Source organism: Lemur catta, chromosome 11 (assembly GCF_020740605.2).
Source record: "Lemur catta isolate mLemCat1 chromosome 11, mLemCat1.pri, whole genome shotgun sequence".
In the NCBI taxonomy this organism is placed as follows: domain Eukaryota; kingdom Metazoa; phylum Chordata; class Mammalia; order Primates; family Lemuridae; genus Lemur; species Lemur catta.
The window spans coordinates 55899219-55917243 of NC_059138.1; the positions used below are offsets into that span (position 1 = coordinate 55899219).

Consider the following 18025-nt stretch of genomic DNA (forward strand, 5'->3'; position numbering starts at 1 on the left):
TTGATCATATACAAAGCCAACTCAGAAAAACTCAGACTTAACAAAATAATTTTGTCTTAACTGTAGTTCTTTCCTAAGTATTTTTGTAAGTATATATTTTTTGGGGGGAAGGGGGCTTTTCTGTTTCTCATTTCTCACCTCTATGCCTTATTCTAAATCACTGAAGACTGAGTCTGTAGAGACACCATGTTAGTAAAAGGGAAAAAATAACTTCCCTATAGCTGAGGCTCAGCACAGCCCATTTCTGAGAGAAGATACATCCCTTCAAAGGCAAATGCTGCCATTACTGTAATTACTGTAGTATTGTTCACCAGCCTAGAACTGACAGAGCATAACTGTGCTTAGCAGAGAAGGGCACCCTAGTGCCTCTCCAGCCTTCCAAATCACCTAACCTGCTGAAAGCCAGACAGAGTGCCTTCATGGCAGGCTGGCCCATTTGGAATCAAAGGTCAAATCTAAGGCTGGTGCATGACTGACAAGAGGAAAGGTGTCTGAGCAGGAAGCGATTTAAGAAGAATAAAATATGGCATTGAGGAACAAATTGCCAGTAGGCTGGGCTACCATTATAAGTCTTCCAAATTGGTTCTCTGGTCCCTGTTAAAACTGACCTCCCCACCAGGGTCATGCTGGCCTTTGAAGGGAACACCTTGCTTTATGGAACCCTCTAGCAAGAAGATGAAACACTTTTAGATGAGCCCTATGATACAGTCTGTATAAAAAAGTGAATGGTAGTTTTTAGAGGACACCATGTTGTTTCATTTTCCTCAGTACATTGAATCCATGTCTGTAGGAAGACATCTGCCGTTCATTCTCCCAGCGTTGACTTGACGGGGACCTCCGTTCGGCTGGAGAGAAGGGAAGGGCGGTAGGCTATCTTTGCCAAGGCCCTGTTCCACAAGTGAGGCTGGCTCCCTAGGTGTATGACCTGTGCAGCTACACAGGGCCTTGCGCTTAGGGAAGCCCTGGGCTTGGGTTAACACTTTGTTGTCATTGTCTTGCAATTGTTAAAAATTTTTCAACAAAAGGCTCCACGTTTTTGTTTTTCATTGGGCCCTTCAAATTACGTAGCCGACCCTGTCTGTCCATGAGATTACTGCTCTTAATGCCGCTCACAAGGTGAATCGGAAATGAAAAATTGGGGCCTTAACCTAGATCATTGGGAAGAAGGGGAAATCTCTAAAAATGTTGTTAAATGTAGTACATGCTATATAAAACTATTTAAAAATGCCAAATGAGAACAGCAACGATTCTACATTATAAACATCATGAGGCTCATAAAAATAGAGCTGAAGCCATAGTAGAGATTGTAATTCACCTCCTCATAGCCCTGCTTTGATCATTTTAATTGTAATTTTAACTGAAAATATAATTTGGGGAAACATCTCTGTGATGCCTACTCCAGTTGGAGTGGAGTGAGACAGGGTTTCTCTGTCCACGCCTTTGTCAAGAACTCCCTGAAGAGAGACTTCTGCGACTACTCACGGAGACGTCCCCACTCAGGCCCAGGTAGACCTGCCGTCCTGTGAGACCTGGCACTGAATGAGAAGGGCACTGCAGAAAGTGACTCTGGTGTCACCAGTCACTAACAATTGTCTGCCTCATCTCCTGTCCCAGCTGAGGCTGCAGCTGCCGCAGGGAGTCCCAACACAGTGCCCCTAAGACTGTGCCCTCCTCTGTTATGTACAATTATCCTCCATGACTTTTAAGATGATGGCAGAGAGCAGTAGCTGGAATCCCGATTTACTGATGCAATTTATTATGAACTTCTGAAGGGGTAAACAGAGAATCGTGTATGCACTCACTGAAATCACCAGATTGAGTGTGTCCATCCACCCCTTTTTTTTCTTTTTGTTACATTTCAATGGCAAAGGTATGAGTACTATCTCCAAGCCTGTGAGTCAAGAGGTAAAGTAGAAAGCAGCAGTGTTTTCAGGTAGGCCACATGATGCTGTGTTTATATAGCACACATCTTTGGTTGTTTGATTTCAGGATTACATCTGGAAAATGTACACATTGATTTTCACAGATAGGGGTCTATTTTCTTTGCAGAGCAGGTGCTTAACTCCCATTAGCATAAATGGAAGTTATTCAAATCCAACAAAAGACAGAGAAGACCCCTTTTATTATTCGGTTGTAATTTTTATTCTAGTTGTGCATTCAAAAGTTACTTAAATAGACAGTGGTTGCGCGCCCCATTTGAATTTTCTGAGATCCAAAATGAAACGTGACCCTAACTCTTGAATAAGTTTTGAGAAATCTCCAAACTGTGGAATGCAATCTGTGTTGGCTTATGGGAGGGATCCCATTCAATTCAGTGAAACATGGGTAAGATAACAAGTCATAAATGAACTATAAATATACCTGAAAAAGAGAGCTGTTAATCATTGTTGGATTGTTTTTTTTCCAAATGATGTGTGAACACACATTTTAAAGAATTAAAAATAAAAATCACTCCCTGCTGTGGCCCCTTACTGAAGAGCAACCTTTCCTATGCATATGGAGGCGATGGTAATGGCGCATGGGCCAGTGCGTGTAGAATTATGCACGTGTCCTGATGATTGATAGTCAGCTATCTACCTGTCTTTCTTACAGATGTGTTTTATAGAAAGCCCGCTGCCATTGTTAAGGCTTCAGTGCTGTCACAAAGATGTGGCTGTCATAAATATCCCCTAACAACTATGTTTGCTGCTTATCTGAATTAGTTAGAATGCTGTTTGCAGCTCCAGTTTTGAAAGAAGCAGTTTATTTTCCACCTCCTATTATTTCTTTTTCCATTAACCTCTTCCAGGGAACATTTTGTTTTCAGTTGTGATAAATACACATAGGTTTCAAATCCCTGATTATATTTTTACAGTGGCTCAGTGATAAAATTCCAAAATCACTTTCAGCTTAAAGTAGGATTTGAAAAATAAAATACCAACTTGAAAACTATGATTTGAGAGATGGATAAATCTTAGTGCCCTAGCTGTATTTATTTGGTATCCCGTTCACTAATTACCTAAGAAAACGCGGATAAATCTTTAAATTTTACTTTTAAATTTTAACTCTTTGGTAGCATTTCAGATAACTTGTTTGATATGACTATTTGGGGGCCAAAAGACCAGTAGCCATATTATTACATATTTCAATAAATATAATACATTTGACATTGGTTAATATACTTTTAAAAGGGCCTTGAGAAATTTTTGAAAAGGAAAAATTCAGATTAATATGAGAGATCAAATGTAACAATTTAAAAAGTAAAGCATGATTTTAAATGTTCATTGGAATATATTTTAAAGCTGAAATGAAAAATTAAATTCAAAAGTTTATCTGTAATCCGAGCAGGAAGAGTGACCTATGTAATATACTTTAGCATGATGATCAAGGTGTTATATATAACTGTTAATAAGTGCCTCGAACAGTTTTCATAGCTAGCAAGAATAAGAATAAAAGGAAAGAGATTCAATGAGCCATTTCTCTTGCACTTTAAATAGCAGTTCGATGTAGTAGCATCTGATAGAACTAGAAGTGCTGGGAGTTAAAAAGGGCCTGAGTTGCACAAAATAAGTATAATACAATTATGATTTTTAAGTGGGTCACACTCAGGCAATAATTATTTACTTTGTAGAACTAATTCACGTTTCCAGTAGTACAGGGTCTACGTCAATTCTCCGTAAGAAGCCTATGCCTTGAATATAAAAATAACTCTCGTCCTTCAGGAAAGGGGTGTGCAGAACACAAAATTTAAAGTTAAAGTGAGATTGGGGCGGTGATTAATTCAAACAAGAGTTCCTTAATGAAAAAGAACCGCATTTGAAATCAGCCAGTTTAATTACTGTGCTGCATAAAGGCTGTTGTCCCCGGCGAAAGGCAAACCTGATTGCATGGCTAAGCTGTGGCAGCCTCCAGATGAACAGAGTTGGTCTCAGCTTAACGTCCAGTTATGATCATCCAAAACACTTGTGTTTCTCATTAAATGAGTGTGGCCATAACTTGCTAGATTCTTGAAGGCCTTTGCAAGTACTGGCGTATTCTTTAGTGGATAAACAGTATTATTTTCTTTAGCCCATGCTAAACACTTCCTTTGGTTTATCCTCCATGGAAAAGAAAAGACTTAGGCATAAACTCTTCCATGACGCCAAAGATCCAGGTAAAAGCTGAAAATCCAAATACCCGATCTTGTCTATAACATCTAGATAGTTGATGACATAGGAACAGAACATTGAGATTTTCAACTGGACTTTTAAGTTTTTACCTGAATTTTCAGTGTGATAGCCACAAGATTGTGGAATTAAATCAAAGAACACAAAAGCATATTTGTATGGGCAGATTTGGGGTACTAATAAGCTTAATTACATAAAATAAGCCACTTCAAAATAATATATTAATTCATTTCTTTGTCATAATAAATTATATGTATTTGAAATAAAATAATTTGGGTAAAACATATGACTTTAATTTTAATGTTAACTTTATTTCTTCTGGGAAAAGTGTTTAATTTAAAAAATAGAAGAAAAGGCACTATTAATTCCAATTAATCCTATAATTATTCATCTTATAGTGAATGTAGTAGCGGTGGCTTTCATTTTGGTAATTGTGTATGTAAAAGACCATGATTACACTAATTATTATATAAATAGTGTGCTTATTCAGGTAGCATTAGGATATGAAAATGGACTTATAGGATTAATATCTTCTCAAGCAAATTGTTTTTCTGAATTGATAGGAAAATACTTATGACTTTTATGTATTATGGAGTAGTTGATTAAATAAAAAGAAAGCCCTAATATCTAATTTTATAAAAACTAAATTAATGTGTGCATAGTAATTTGCAATATTCAATGAAATTCATATATTCTCATTTTGGTGATAATTGGCCCATGAATATAAACCTTCTGAAACAAGAACCAGTTTGTATAATTAATCATTTTTATGATTCTTCTTTGGTTTCAAACTGTCATCTTCAATAGCAGTTTAGATTCTAAAGCACTTGTTAATTATAGTGTTAATTTTTTTTACGGCTGACAAAATTGTGTTTAGTTTTAGAATTTCAAAACTGCTAAATTTATCTTGAAAAATTGCTGCTTAGAACAGTAGCCTCAAATCACAGTTTAGAAAGCAGAGTGTGAAGTTGCTCCAATCATCTGTGAATCTAGATTAACCCTGGCCTGTATAGAAATGGAGTTATTTGTTTCTTACATGAGTATGTGTGCTACTGTTGGCATCTCTAAAATATAATATGCAATAAAATGTCTGCTTATGCATGTTTTCTGTGTAAATGTTTATATGCCATGTAGGTTGGACTTGCAAAGTGAGGAAGTGAATGAAACATTATAGTTCACTTTTACGAAAAGTTCACATGAGTTTTTGAGAATGCCAACTATCATGACATCTTTTAAATTATAAAGCATGAAATATTTATCATGGAAAGAATACTTAAGCTTCTAACATTGTAGAACAAATTTTGCACAATTACAATTAAGCTTGTAGATAAAACTGATCAGTGGCCCCTTCCTAAGACCTTTCTTCTAATGGCCAACCAAGAGTTTCTCTAAATTTCGATTAAACTTTTTATGTTTATCGGTCTCAGCATTAAGAGCTCTTAGATAGAAAGTGAACATAATAAAAAAAATTAATAAATAAAAATAAATAAATAAGAAAGTGAACACCTTCTAGTATCATAAAGACCAGCTACCCTTTTGACAAAAAAAAAAAAAAATGAAGATTTGGGTTGGTAACCCTCCTTGGTTATCACATTCCTCAGTAGGTTCTTTCTAACCTTTGACGCGCCACATCCACAGAAATGTACACAAAGTGGACACTTAACAGCTGTCTGATAGAACAGGATAACCCAGTCTAGCACAATGCCTGGCACATAGTAGGCACTCAGTTAATACTTGGTGGGTGAAATGAATGATTCATGTGTGAAAATTTGAGGAAAAAATTAAGGGAAAGCTTAATTGTGTGAAGCATTTAGGATGCAGCCTCCAAGTTGGCTCCATATTGATGGATAGGAAAAAATTTAGTTAACTATATTTGCATAGAAAAGGATATTTAGAAAATATGTTTAGAAAGGAGTGTTTATCCTTCCCCAGTCTCTATCCCAGTTTCCCTCCCTTCCTGTGCTTTTAAAAGTGAGCAATTGGCCACTAGTGTAATGAAAGTATAACAGTTGATCCAAACAGTTGTCAAACCACTAGAAAAATGCTTCCTTTTTCATTGTGCTTTTTTTGGACACTATAGATATGGTAAATCATGAACTGCGTTATAAAAATACCTCTTTTGTGCCCAAACATTCAGTAGGAGGGAATGACATTTCTTTTATTACCTCGGTAAATGTTTTTAAGGTGTTTAGCAATAAGCCTTCTTTTTGTCAAAACTGCTCAGACGCAGTGGTTGCTAAGAATTTATTAGAAAACCTATCGTTAACAATATCAGGAAAAGAAAGGATATATGTTTAGTCAGCTAATATGACACATCCACTTGAGTCGTACATGCTTTTTCTTTTTCTTGCCATTTTCTTGATCTTTTGTGTTATGGAAAAAGAAGTAATAATTGACGTTTAGAAAGTTTATTTTCCATTATTGCCCATCGGCCAATGGTTTTAGCATTTTCTCCATCTTTTGGACAGAAAAATGGATTGTTCCAAACAGTAGGGAAAAAAAATAACGCTGAAAGATTTCTGAAGAAAGAGGATGATAAGATTTTAATACAAACGTGAGCAAGGCCATCCATCTTTAGGCTTTAGTAAATTAACTCTTTCTTCTTCAGCTGTTTGTTTGGGTTTTTTCCTACCACTGGTAAAAATTTCAGAATTTTGTCATACTTCCTATAATGCTAAATTTTAACATGAAAAAAAATATTTTTAAAATGCTAATTTCTTAAGATAGCATTTAAAATAAATGGTTTCCTTCCATATTTGCTGGCTTATTGAAATTGATATAGACCCATATTTGTTACTATTTACTTTGACTTTTATGTTCTTCTTTTATTTCTTTCGTTAATGAGGTGGTAATGGATTTTTTAAAAGTGTTGTTCTAAGAAACATGCAGTAAAAATAAACCACTCATTTAAGGATACAGGGAAGAGACCTTTGGCGGAGAGGTCTCAAGCTTCACAGGTGGATGAGGGTTCCCTTCGATGGGATTTTCAGATAAAAAGAAACTCAGAAATAGTCAGATATCATCCAGCTACAATAGGTTAGAATGCTGCTAAATTTCACAGAATTTTAACCAGTTGACTGGTAATAGCAGACTCTGCAGAGCAGAGACTAATGTAAGTCTTAACTTTTTCAACTTCTCTGAAACTGCTCTAAATACTAAATGACACACACTGCATCTTTTGGTGGTAGAACACTGTAGTATACTTACACCCTCTGTATACTACATTCCGGCGTGGAATTCTGGTCCGTGGTTTCATCCATTGTTAGCAGTGATGCTAGACTCTCCTGAGAGTTAAATACAGTGGAGCTGTATTTATGCGAAGCGGGTATGCTTGGTCGTTCAGTGGGTGTTTCATTGCTTATTACCTCCCACTTTGCTTCCATCTGTGTGTGTGGCAGAGGGAATTGTCCTAAAAAATACAGGCTTCCTCTGAACACAAATGTGTGTTTGTATACCAGTAAGTCAACAGTCTCCTGAATTTAGGTGCTATTATAATTGTACTTTTTAAAAAAGCTTTGAGAGCTTAGAGGGATTTAGCAGTCGTTCTGTGAAAACCGACATACATTTCCCTGGTTTCTGTAAAGCATGAAAAATAATGTGTATTAGAGTGGAAAGATAATTTGTAAGATAGCTTTTGAACAGAAAACTTTTATTTTTAGATTAATATAGGAGATAAATTGCCACATATCTGTTTGGAATCAGTGGTTAATGTAATAGTCCCACACGCTTTTGTTTAATGCTGATGAACCACACACATCCATGGAATATTTATCTTGAAACCTAGAGTCCTGCTCACTTAATTTGATTGCCATGCTTAATGTATCTGAGAAACCAAACTGAAATTACTGAGTGCTTTTCTAATGTCTTAATTATCCAAGATTAAAAAAAAACTAAATTAAGCAATGCCGAGACAGATATTTTTACCATAAAAAATATTGCATTGGGCTGGTAGAAGTTACTGCAGAGAATGCAGCTATTTAAAATCAGCTGCTAGGTACTATAAACCCTTAAAAATTACTAAAAGATGAGGGGAGTTTGACTGAGGACTTTCAAAATGGTTATTAGCCATGTGCTTATAAAAAGGGACACATGAATGATATTTGTGTGTTTAACCCTAGTTATAAAAAGTTATTTGATTTTTATAACAGCATGTTCAACAGTTACAATTCAGCAGTTACAGATCTTTACAACTTGAGGTAAAAATGTAGAATCCCACTGTAGAAAGTGCCACAAGAAGGAAATAGCTGGATTAGGTCATATGTGAAAAGTAAAAAAATACGTATGTGAATGTCTATACATGTGTGTATGTATGTGTATCCTTACAAGGAATGATTATATTTTAACTTTGATTTTTAAATGCACAACAAAAAATAACTCTGACAGAATTTTTCTTATGATCTAAAGGAACTCTTTCCCTGCCTCCAGCTCATGAAAGTTAGCTGTTATTAAAAGTGTGACTATTTACGGAATTATTTCTATGAGTTTTTAAGAAAGAAAATGTGATAAAATATAAGGTAAACTTCTAAAAAAAAAAGCAGTTCTATATAGGTGAAAAGAAGCAAATGGAAGAAAGAAAAGAAGGAAGGAAGAAAGAAAAGAAAAAAATTAGAAGAGAGGGAAATAAACATTAAGAAGAAAAAATAGGAACTTTATTCAGGGTTGATATGATGTTTCAAGTACTACGCTAAGCTCATTATATTTTTTGTCTTATTTAATAAGTTCTAGAAGATGGGTTTAATAACCCCTTTCACATAAACGATGAAGTAAAGATCAGAGATGTTAAAACCATACCTTTCTTAAAGACACACAGCAAGTGAGTGGCAAAACTGGGAGAGAAACCATGATCTGGCTGCTGTCTGAGGCAGCAAAAAGTCAACCCTGGTTCTGTTCTCAAAATGTCACTCCACAATCTGTGCCCTCCCTTAGGTCACAGGATGCCCAGGCAAGATAACCGGTTACACTGATGAGTTTATTGGGGGGGGGGCAGGATCCAAAGGCAGCCAGTATCCCACTCAGCCAGAGAGGAGGGGACAGATCCAGGATGTGGTCTCAGAGGTAGTGTGGGACGGGGGGATAGGGGGGCTAAAATGATACATTTTCATGAATTTTCCCATAACTTTTTCACTTTTGCTTTTTATTTTTGACCTTTCTTCTCCCAAGAATCTTAGAAGATTAAAAACAATCTTTAGAATCTTTTAGCAGGTGATTCAAAACACATTACTGGCCTGCCATTCTGCCCTGGAATGCTGGCATTTCTTAAAAGGGTGAGGCTCCTAACTGCGCCACATCATGGGGTGAAAGTTATGTGGTCTTTAGCAAATCATTTAGCTCCCTGCACTTCCCTCTCCTACCGGTTAGAGAAAGGTCTACACCCTGTTCCTTAACATTCTCACATACCAATCAGAATTCATGAAAAAAAATGTTTTGAACCAGAAAAAATGCTGTAGAATGGATATGTATGCCTCATACAGATCATTTTTAGGAGCCTGTTCAATGTGACTAACAATTTAAAGAAAAACAATGCATGACTATTCCATGATGGACTCAGTACTTTCTTCACTTAGATTACCTTTCTCGTCCTCTCCAAATCTCTGTTAACAGTTGGGTCAGACATCCCATCATCCCCCTTTTAAAATTGCAGCAATGAGTGCCTGACCACTGCCAGCAACTGAGATGAGAGCAGGACTTAAGTCTCCTGTCTGATTCTGGGGTTCATTTTACCTCCTCCTTACGGCCAAATTGCTACCTCAAGAACTACCTTTGGCCTTAGTTCCCTCAGCTGTAAAAGTAGGAACATACCGTATTTATAAAAGGTGATTACTCTTAGAGTTAAGATTTTATTATCTCAGGAATCAGAGCCCTGAGTTATGCTTTATATGGTTAGCAAAAAATTAGAGAACAGTTTTATCTAACAGGGCATGGAGCAGCTATTGTGAACTCTGCCTATGAAGCAGTGGGACTATCTGAGTCATCCCTAACCTATGATGTGGACTTTAGCAGACAAATCTGAAGGCAGAAAATGTTTCCAAATCCACTTTGATTCAGAACAATACTGGGAAATTTTTGAGCCCCTCTTTTATGGTATTTCCTTGATTTAACTATGGACTACTTTCTTCACATTGCTTCTCATTTTTGAGAAGCCGTGGCGTCAGCCTAGCTCACTGCAACCTCAAACTCCTTGGCTCAGGCAATCCTTCTGCCTCAGCCTCCTGAGTAGCTGGGACTACAGGCATGCACCACCATGCCCAGCTAATTTTTTCATATATTTTTAGTTGTCCAGCTAATTTCTTTCTATTTTTAGCAGAGACGGGGTCTCGCTCTTGCTCAGGCTGGTCTTGAACTCCTGACCTCGAGTGATCCTCCTGCCTAGGCCTCCCAGAGTGCTAGGATTACAGGCATGAGCCATCGCACCCGGCCCTCATATATTTTTTAATTGATTGAAATGATTCATTGCCATAAGAAATTTGTGAATCTTTTTCCCTATTGTAAATGTAAATTGTTTGGAAATTATTCTAAACTGTTATATTCAGGGGAAAAAATCCATAGTGATGCTCTAGATTTAGCCTTTAATACCCTGATAGAAACTTGAAGAGAGGCTGAGGCAATGTTATTAAAATGCCATTTGCTTCCCTGCTACTTGATTGACACACAACAGATATCAGGAAATGTTGCCGTTGTCACTGTAAGAAGGTAAATTTTAGACTATTCATTTTTCGAACGTCAGTGAAGAATTTTTAAAAGATCTGTGCCCATAGTCACACATTTTGACCTACAAAAACGTGATCGTTAATTTTCATCTGTATTTTGTAGTCATCATATTCCAAAATGATTCACCACTATATCTTTAATTCAAACACAGTACCTGGCATATAATTGGTGTTCAATCAATGCTGATTGAATAAGTATTGAATAAATTTATATGCAAGTTAGGACAAGAGAGCAGTCTTATTCTTAACTAAGAAACATGAACAAAGATTTTTCCTATTTAATGATTAAGGTATTATTGGATTACAAGTCTCCTAGAGGAAATCTGAAATGCATTTATGCTCTTGAACCTTCTTTCTAGCCATTTCTAATCAGAGAGTACCAGGTGAGAAGAGCCAGGAATTGCCAAGAGTAAAAAGGACAGTTCTGTCCAAACTGATGATGTTTACAGCCATAGATGTAAAGTGGAAAGAGTGGCCTTCTTGTTTTTTAGAACACCTGTTTGGTCTTACCTACAAGTCATTCAAATGCCAAAAATTATTACTTTGGGTGTGGTAATAGCCTGTGAACACACATTCACACATTCAAGCTAAGATTGTATTTAAAGTGCTTCCTGATGGTGATATTTAATTCTAAAAATGGGGCAGTCTGCAGTTCACCTTCTAAATCTAACATTACAATCATCTTGGGTTGTTTTTAAATCAACTAGATGAAAAAGTGTAATAGGATGAAGTAGGTAAGTTTATTTCAAGTTTCTAGAAGCAATTGTGTTCTCATCATGTTCTACTCTAGAATTTTTTTGTCAACAAAGCAAATAAATATGTCTGTGAAATTTATAATAGTATAAAGAGGAAAAGACTTGGCAGAACAAATTCTTTTTAAAAAACAAACCAACATTTTGCCAACTTAAATGAAACTTTAGGAAATCAAAAAGAGGACAAGATACATTTAGAATACTGTAAAAACTTTTGTGAGGACAAATTTGTATTTTTAAGGACATGTGTTTATATTACAGCACTATTACTCCTACTTCCATTAAAAAGGTCAAATATAGTTCAATTGCTGAGTTATTTTTGTTTGTTTAGCAAACACATTTAAATTTTATAAAATTCATTCTTTGAGCAGTTAGGTGTGTACTTTTATATAGCATAAATCATTTATGCTATATAGATGAGCACATCTAACTCTTTAAAAAAGTTAGATGTGTAAATTTACATAAAATATGTAAAGGCATATATTCAAACTTTAATCTTCCATAACCTTTCCTAGGGTCATTTCTTAACAGTGTTGCCATTACTACCACATAAAACTATGTAAACACATTTGCCTGTTTTCTTATTTTAGTATATAGTTTCTATACATTGCTATCAATGAAACATTACAGAGGGCGTGGTATATTAACTTAAATTTGCATCATTTTAACCAATAATATAGCTTTATCCCTGGAAACCAAATTCAGCTCTTTATGAGCAACATACTATGTATTATTAGCTAAGACCTGCTTTTTTCCTCAACATTTGAAGTTATATGAAGTTATGGGGCACTTTAGCTTTAGCTTGATTCTCACCTTATATGAGAAAAAATTATAAATGTGTTATTATGATTGGGCTTTTGTCTCTTCTTGGGCTTTTGTTTTGTTGGTGTTTTTTCGAAGGGCTTGGTCAGCGGTTGGAGGAGAGAAAAGAAATAGTGAACCTATTCTCTTACACAAATGTAATCCAACCCTTTGCTGCTTATGCTTTTTGTTAGCTCTTTTGTATCATTTATTTTGGGGGCCTCATTTCCCCAGTGCGGTATTTTCTAAAATTGAAGAGAAAAATGAAGAATAGTGGAATATAGGAAAAGAGCTCAAAGTAGGGAAAATGGATTGAGTGTCATTCAATACTATTGTGAACTTGTGTCATTGCCTAAAAAGAAATTTGGATTCATTTCAATAACTAAACAAGTATTTAACCACTCAAAAACTCATTCATATGACTAAATGGGAATTCTTATTGATACTGCATTTCTCAAAATAAATTGAAGAGCTTACTTCCCCCACCAGTATATCATTTCCAGAATTATATTCTTGAAACATTTAACCTTGGTACTAGAACACTCAAGGATATACTTTGCAGAATAACATTGCCACTCTCCTATTAGTTTTCTTAGATAGTATCTGAGAATATCATCCTTATAATAAAAATTTTAAATTCTATTTGTTTGGCTCTGTATAGTGAGTAATTTTCTAGCTGTAGATGTGATCTCAAAACTTAAATTTATCTGCTTCCTCTTTTTTATTTTTAAAAATGTGTAATGTGTGTTGCTTGGGATGAATGTGAGTTCTCAATGTTTATAGAATATGTGGATATCATGTGTAGCACTACTACCTACAGATGAATTACACCATCTTATGGAATAAAACTTCAAGAAAATGGCTCTAAAGTCTAAATCAATTTTATTCCAAATGAAAACCATTCAGACTTCTAGTCAATCTTGTTTCTCATCTTCAAATAATTTTTTTTCTATTTCAAACACTTGCATGCCATCTTTAAACAATTCAATTTTTGGATGCTATGTAGAGAAATCATTATCCTTTAAAACAACTAACAAAAATTCATACATTCAGTTTTCCTTTGGGGGGGTTATAATTTCCTATTTACTGAATTGTACACAGAAGAAAATATTATTCTGGAAATTTTATAAATCTCCCCTTTTGGCAAATTAGTATAACACACTGGCTAAGGATACAAACACTGGAACCAGATTACATTGGCACTGATATTTGCTAACTCTGCAACCTTAGCAAGATTATTTAATCTTTCTCTGCCTCAATTTCTTCTGCTTGTAAATTGAAACTATTTTACCCTACATAGGATTGTTGTGAGGAATAAGTTAATGCATATAAGTAGTTAGAACAGAGTTAGCTACTGTTACTAGTACTATTATTCATTGTTATCATCATGTAAGTCTTGCTGGAAAGACCCAAACACTCTTTCCTTACAAGAGGAAGATTTCTTTGTATATGTAAACTATTCTTTTGCCATGTGTATTGGCACATTAGCAATACTTCAGAAAAAGGATCAATAGCATTGACTAGAAAGAAAATACTACATTTATTTCAAAGTCTTGGTCAATAGTGCAATTTTATTTGCTGTGTTCATTGTAAGTCTGATCTTTTGAAGAATTTTCATTACTAAAAGTGCTTTAATGTGGCTGCTGTAATTGCATATATTACATAAGTTTTAAAAGTTTTATAAATTTGTTGAGTGATTTTGCTTCTAAGAGTGACATGGATCTCTTGAGCGGTTAGTTTAAGAGCAACACCTCAGGCCCTACTTGTTCCAAAGAAGAAGAAGATTTGTTTTCCTCTGCATTCCAAAGGAAACATCTGCTTTGGGGGCAACAGTCTTTTAGGGTTTGAGGCTTTCAGACATGAAAGATAACATGTTCATCATTTCTCCATTAATTTGCTTTACAGCTTGCAGTTCCCCACAATGATGAATGGACCCGATTTGCCAGGACCCTGGTGGAGATTCGCGCTAACAGAGCTGACAGCGAGGAGGAGGGCACTGTGGAGATATCCACCTAGTGGAAACGAGCCAACCCCACCGCAGCCCCCACCTTCGCATCCTAGAGCTCAGCGTCTGCAGTCAAGTCCATTGTATTTCGTGTCCATTCAGTATCAGTGTTGCTGTAACATTTTGGGAGCCATATTGTGCCAGCTTTGCTCCAAGTATTCCAAATGTATCCTGCCATGCTTTCTCCACTGACCTGAAATTCACCAGAGCATTTCTATCTTTATATTTCTGTCTCAAAAATGAAGGGGGGGGCCTTTTACGGGTTTAGTTGTTGCCTTTTAACTACTTAGTAGCTGTATTTAATAGCTGGAAACCTCTGGTTAAATTTGTGCTTACATGCACTTCTGGAGTAGTCCTATTAAATCCATATGAAGCCAGATATGATTGGGTGCAGATGTGGTATGCCTCATGATATGGTACAGGGCCAAAGACTTGAGATGTGGTGTTTTACATGGTGACTCACATTATGAATGGATTTACTAGAAGAACATTGCTGTTCCTTATTTATTGTAGTGTGCTGCATGGAACATATTTATTTGAAAGCATTAAAATAAACGATCCTAGAGCATGTGCATAATGAGAGGACTGTATTCTCTCTGCTGCTGTTGAGGTTACATTAAGTTCCAAATAACAATTACAGTATGCCAGTTCCACTGAAGACATGAAATCTTTAGAGGTTTGTTGCAGTGAACGGAATGAATTTTAATGCCTATTATTTCTAGGTACTTTAACAATATTTCAAATATAGTTGACCATTGATACTTGTCATTGACGCTAACACAGTCTGACAAAAGTCTGTGGTTCCTAAATATGACACCAGTGTTGCCAATAAAATGTTCCAAACCAGGTCTGCACCAGTGTGAGTAAATCCTTTGCTTGGAGAAAGCCTAAGTCAAATTCTGCCGTGGTAAGGGGTGGGAGAGATACATCAGGGCCGTGTTAAAGACTGATCATGAATTTATTTTAGCAGTCAACCTGGCTGGACTTAAACCAAGACCTCTAGTTTTATTTTTATGAGGGAATGTGTGTGGTTATTTTTGGAAAGCTCCTCCTCATCTCCTTCAGCAGAGCTACCCTTGCCCAAAGATAATTTCAAACGGTGGACTAGAAAGATGAATTAAGATGAACAAATACCAAATGTGCTACACATTTCTTTTTTAAAAAATTTATACCAGAAAATGATGTTTATTACTATTGGACTAGGAAATATGTCTATAAACAACTTTAATAAAGCCTTTTTCAAAAGGTCACTTCATGCCTAGAGAAAATGAAAATAAATAGTGGTTGAGTCATGAAAAACATTTGAAGACAGGCTTTCGGCTTTTTAGGAAGGGAATTTCCATTGGTGCTTTGCTGGTAGGGATTCCTTGAACTGCAAGGTTTCTTTTATTTTTAAAACAGTGGGGTATACTTTTCTCCAAGTGCCCTAACCTTTTTGGCACCAGGGACCACTTGCATGGAAGACAATTCTTCCATGGACTGGCGTGGGAGGGGTGGTTTTGGGATGATTCAAGTGCATTTATTGTGCAGTCATACCTCTCTGCTAATGACAATCTGTATTTGCTGCTGTTCACCAGCACTAGCATCACCGCCTCATCTCCACCTCAGATCATCAGACATTGTTAGATTCCCATAAGGAGCACACAACCTAGACCTCTCGCATGTGCAGTTTACAGTAGGGTTCGGGCTCCTATGAGAATCTAATGCCATTGCTGATCTGAGAAGGGGGAGCTTATCAGTGATGCGAGTGATAGGGAGCAGCTGTGAATACAGATGACGCTTTGCTCACTCACCCACCACTCACCTCCTGCTCTGCAGCCCGGTTCCTAACAGGCCACGGACGGATACCAGTCAGCAGTCCGGGGGTTGGGGACCACAGTCCTACAGTATCTAGATGTTGAAATTCCTTGTAAACAGAAGTTAAAATTTTACAGATGAAAAATGAGTGTCTAAAATAGGTTTAAAAGCAATCCAGTGAAAATTTTCACAAACATACCCTAAAGTACCTGAGAATAAATCAAAAACCCTTAAGTTGCTATCCTAGAGCAAACTTTGAATGAGTCGGTGAGTGAAGCCTGTGAAGAGCTCAGGCCCCGAGTCACTTGCAGTAGGCACATGAAGAGCTTATGTGCCTATCTGTCCCACGGTGGTGGCTAGGGTCCACGAACGTCCACGACTCCTGTGTGCTGCCGTCCCATGCTGAACTCGGCTGACCCAGTGTAACCGGTAGCACACAAGGGAAGTGATGCTCTCTGGTTTCCAGGATGTCTTAGTCCAGGCTGCTGCTACAGAATACTATGGTATTCAGACTGAGTTTCAACAACAGAAACTTATTTCTCACAGTTCTAGAGGCTAAGAAATCCAAGATCTGGTGTCTGGTGAGGACCTTCTTCCTTGTTTGCAGGTGGCAATCTTCTCATGGTATCCTCACATGGTGTATATAGAGAGATATGATCTCTCTCCCATCTTTTCTTATAAGGGCACTAATCCTATTCATGAGGACTCCACCCTCATGACATAGTTATCTCCCCCCCCCACCTCCGAAAATCATCACATTGGGGATTTAGGCTTCAACATATGAATTTGAAAGGAACATAAACATTCAGTTCATAGCCCAGGACAAGGCATAAGAAGAATTACAGCTTCCTTCTAGGTCTCTCAGCACACTCACTCCTGGTGCCTGAGCCACTAGGTAAGAAATACAACTGCCCTCAGACCTCCAGGCCACACAGAAGGTGACTGCGGAGTGGCCATGTAGATAGAGAAATACCAGGCAGTCCAAAGCCATTCAAGTTATCCCAGATGATGTCCCACATAGAATGTGGTGGCCGTGAAAATGTGCCTCTCAGATCTCCTATTGCAGAGAACATAATTGACTGACAGCTTCAGCTGCTTTGCTTTGAAATCCGTCACCATGTGGCCATGCTTCCCATGGGCTGTTCCCAGCCAAGACCAAGTATGGCAGAGATACTAAGGTAGGCTTGTACCTGGGAGGCACAAGACCTCTAAGGTAACTTTGGCTCAAGGACTCCCTGTCAGCATTGCTAAAACTTTCTTAGAATTGTGCTGCAATCTAAAACTACCCAGCCAACCAAGTTTCTTTTCTTCCTTCCTTCCTTCCTTCCTTTCTCCTATATTTCTCTCTCTCCTTCTTGATGTCTGACCAACATTATTTTCTGATGGCTCTCCTGCAAAACCTAGCTGGGATGTGCTAGGCCTGATGAAAGAATAAAGAGATTATACATTGGCCGGGCGCTGTGGCTCACGCCTGTAATCCTAGCACTCTGGGAGGCCAAGGTGGGCGGATTGTTTGAGCTCAGGAGTTCGAGACCAGCCTGTGCAAGAGTGAGACCCCATCTCTACTAAAAATAGAAAGAAATTATATGGACAACTAAAAATATATATAGAAAAATTAGCTGGGCATGGTGGTGCATGCCTGTAGTCCCAGCTACTCGGGAGGCTGAGGCAGGAGGATTGCTTGAGCCCAGGAATTTGAGGTTGCTGTGAGCTAGGCTGATGCCATGGCACTCTAGCTTGGGCAACAGAGTGAGACTCTGTCTCAAAAAAAATAAATAAATACAATTTAAAAAAAAAAGATTACACATCAAAAGAATT

General features: G+C 37.1%; 1 protein-coding gene across 2 annotated transcripts in view; it reads left to right on the top strand.

The window, feature by feature from the left end:
• Positions 1 to 15256, top strand: part of DYNC1I1 (dynein cytoplasmic 1 intermediate chain 1) — a 299869-nt gene extending 284613 nt beyond the window's left edge. For both annotated transcript variants that reach the window (XM_045565532.1, XM_045565533.1), the window contains one exon: positions 14311 to 15256. In XM_045565532.1, coding sequence (XP_045421488.1) covers positions 14311 to 14421 — 111 coding nt within the window. In that variant the 3' untranslated portion in view covers positions 14422 to 15256. The remainder of the gene's footprint in view (positions 1 to 14310) is intronic.
• Positions 15257 to 18025: the final 2769 nt, after the last annotated feature.